The sequence below is a fragment of the Emys orbicularis genome, chromosome 1 (assembly GCF_028017835.1).
Source record: "Emys orbicularis isolate rEmyOrb1 chromosome 1, rEmyOrb1.hap1, whole genome shotgun sequence".
Taxonomy (NCBI): domain Eukaryota; kingdom Metazoa; phylum Chordata; order Testudines; family Emydidae; genus Emys; species Emys orbicularis.
The window spans coordinates 364,769,066-364,772,469 of record NC_088683.1 but is presented as its reverse complement, the minus strand read 5'-3'; the positions used below and the strand labels follow the sequence as shown (position 1 = coordinate 364,772,469).

General features: G+C 48.5%; 1 protein-coding gene across 1 annotated transcript; it reads left to right on the top strand.

The window, feature by feature from the left end:
• The first annotated feature begins 2,087 nt into the window (after positions 1 to 2,087).
• On the top strand, positions 2,088 to 2,831 carry LOC135875771 (olfactory receptor 51L1-like). Its single transcript, XM_065400777.1, has one exon. It carries the CDS (start codon positions 2,088 to 2,090, stop codon positions 2,829 to 2,831), a length of 744 nt encoding a protein of 247 aa, XP_065256849.1.
• The last annotated feature ends 573 nt before the right edge of the window (positions 2,832 to 3,404 follow it).

Below are 3,404 nucleotides of genomic sequence, written 5' to 3'. Positions count from 1 at the left end.
CTATGGCACCTTTAAGACTAACAGATGTATTGGAGCATAAGCTTTCGTGGGTGAATGCCCATCCGACCAAGTGCACCACGAAAGCTTATGCTCCAATACATCTGTTAGTCTTAAAGGTGCCACAGGACTCTCTGTTACTATTGAAACAGAAGCTCTTCCCTACACCTCATAACCTTTCATGCCGTGCAGTGAGGCTCCTCAAAGTTCATAGCCAAAAGGCATTTGCGGCTGTCTGCTGCAGCCACATCTTGAGGTTCTTACTCGGTTTTGACTTTCTAACCACCCAGGCAAACCACACTTGACTCACAAACTGAACAAAGGGAGCTGAGAATGTGGCTCTGTGGACGTATGGAAACCCCCAGTGAAGTACAATTTGTGCTAGCTCATGTTAATCTGAGCTCTCCTGCCCTGGAAAGAGTGGGGAAGTGTTCCACTTTGCCAGCTGGCCGAACCGACTGAGCAGACACTGGGAGATTGATGAAGATGCTTTGGAGCCTATCTGCATTAACCACATTTATAGCATTCCCAGGTCGGTTTGGATTTTTCCTCTGGACATCAACCCTATTTAGCATCTGTTGTCCTGTAAATGTACATAAGAACTGATCCCCACTCCTTGCTCTGCATAAAACAATGGCAGGCTCTTCTCAGACCATTTACATGTTAAACTGACTCTGCCGCTGTCATTTTTATTTCTGACATTTCAGACCGTCATGACAACGCCGCAGTGTTTGCTGATGGCTGCGATTCCGAATTTTTTCCTTCCCTTTGATCTTTTATTGGCAATTTAGAAACACAACTCCGTTTTTCCTCCCCGTGTAGGTTTGGGGAATGGGCTTGCGGGCTTTGAAGGGAGATGACAGTGCTACTAAAACATTTTATATAACTTTGTTCCAAATAAAAAATCAAGCAAGATACAAAAATAATCCCATTATTTCTGATCCTGCAGTAGTACGTTCTCTCTGGCTTAACTGCATTTTGTCTGCTGACCATTCCTTTTTTTTTTTTTTTCTTTCTTTCTTCCTTCCTTCCTTTCTTTCTGTCTGGCACCCATCCCCATAGCATCTGAGCATTGCCAGTTACCTAGTGCCACTCCCGTTTGACCAAATTCTGCTTTGACTTGGACTGGGGCAACTTCGCGATCCTCAAAGGGAGTCTCACAACCGCATCTGAGGGCAGAACTGGGAGAATCCATGTTTATTTTGGGTGATCTGGGTAAACGTCAATCAGGCTGAGGCACAGTTTGTGAGAGCAATGTACATTGGAAGAGAGAGGATGGTCTCAGGGTTAAGGCTATTGAGTGCTGCCCGGGAGAATTGGATCATATCCCTGCCTCTGCCACAGACTGACTGTGTGATGCTGGGCAAGTCACTTAAACCAAATGTGTCACTAATTGTGTGATCCTCATATCCTGGGTGCCTGGTTTGAGACCCTGGGGTCTGATTTGCAGAGGCACTGAATGGTGCCACTGGGGACTGTGTTTTGAACATACGAAGCGCTGCCTAATGCTAAGTAGTCTGAAGATTCCAGTCCTGGCGTCTCAGCTTGACCATGCTGAAGTAGGGGACACTTTTTACCTTGAGCTCCCTGTGCCTCATTTCCCCAATCTCTACAATGGACATAATAATTGGAAAACAAATTAATTCCTCTGTCTTCAGTACAGGGTTTGAATAAGGCCAGAGGCCACACCCGGATCAAGGAAGAGCAATCAGAGTTTGAATAGCTGCTCACGAAATGAGCACGGTCCATGCTATGCACTGAATGAGGCAGAGGTCCTGTGGCTAAATTATACGTGGCCTGTAATAACAAACTGTCTCATGAGGGATACACACAAAGAGGGCTGGCAGGCAATCTTAATTCTGTCATGCCCTAACTTTTAAGTGCTTGACTTTGTAACCTTAATAATGTTATTTTAATGTAGTATTTTGGTAGATGACCTACAAATGGATAATGCTGCTGTTATTACAGGTGTTATTTGGACCTACAGAGGACACTGAATGCATGAGACATCAGCGATGAGTCAGACTGGCTTCAGCCACTTGGCCTTAATCCTCACAGGAATTCCAGCGTTGCAGCATGTCTATTATTGGATGGCTTTCCCTCTGTGCTCAGTGAACTACATAATGCTCTCTGTCATATGGCTGGACCACAGTCTCCTCATCCCAATGTTCTATTTCCTTTCGACGCTGGCATTGGCAGATTTGGGCTTATCTGTCTCCACCTTGCCCACCATGCTGAGCAACTTCTGCTTGGATTCCAGCTCCATCCATTTCAATGCCTGCGTTACCCAGATGTACTTCATCCAGCCTTCTCCACCGCGGAGTCTGGGGTCCTGGGTCGCCAAGGGGTTTGACTGCTTTGTGGCCATATGCAACCCTCCGAGATATGCCTCCGTCTTGACAAATGCCAGGAGCACAAAGGCAGGGGCGGCGATTCTATTGCGGGCAGTCTGTGTGATGCTGCCAGTTGTCTTCCTCATTAAAAGGCTTCCCTTCTGCCTGCACTCGGATGTGCGGAGGTTGGCCCATGGGGACAAAACAGGTCAACAGGTCAACTTGTACGGTCTGACTGCCACGGTACTGACCAAGGGATTGGATTCCTTGTCCATCCACCCATCATATGTCATGATCCTGAAGGCCGTCCTGAGCACTGCCTCCTGGGAAGAGCACCTCAAGGCATTCAGCACCTGCATCTCTCACACCTGCTGCACCATCTACATCCCACTCATTGGGTTGTCCGTCCTACACAGGTTTGGGAGGCACCTGTCCCACCTCACGCAAACGCTCCTGGCCGATGCCTACCTGCTGGTGCCCCTCTTCCCCACCGCGTCCTGAACCCCATCATCGACAGCTTGAAAACCAAGCAGATCCGCCGGAGGATTCTGGGAATTATTCATCGGAGAAGAGTCCAATCAGCAAACCCCTTCTAGTGGGGCGTGGCTCCCTGGATCAGCTGCCTCGTGCCCCATAGAGATCCAGGGAATTCTGCAGGGCTGTTCCAGCGGATTGGCTGTTACTGGGGGGAGTTTGTTAGGACACAGCCAGTTTCCTGGCATCTTCCCTTCCCCACTCCAGAGCATAAACCTAAGGCCCAAATGTGGTTTTCTTGGCTATCACCCCAGCCCACCTGCCAAGCTTGTATCATAAATGAGCTTCCAAGTTGAGGACAGAACCTAGATCCCCCAATTCCCAGCCTAGCCCCCTAACCATCAGACCATCTTTATACAGCACAGCACACACAGGGTCACAGGGAAGCAGAGTCCACCACAACGTTGTCCTCGGAAGGGAGGGGCTACTGCAGTGCATGTGATCAAAGAGTGCAAAGAGATCCTGGAGTCATTGTGGATAGTTCTCTGAAAACATCCACTCAATGTGCAGCGGCAGTCAGAAAAGCAAACAGAGTGCTGG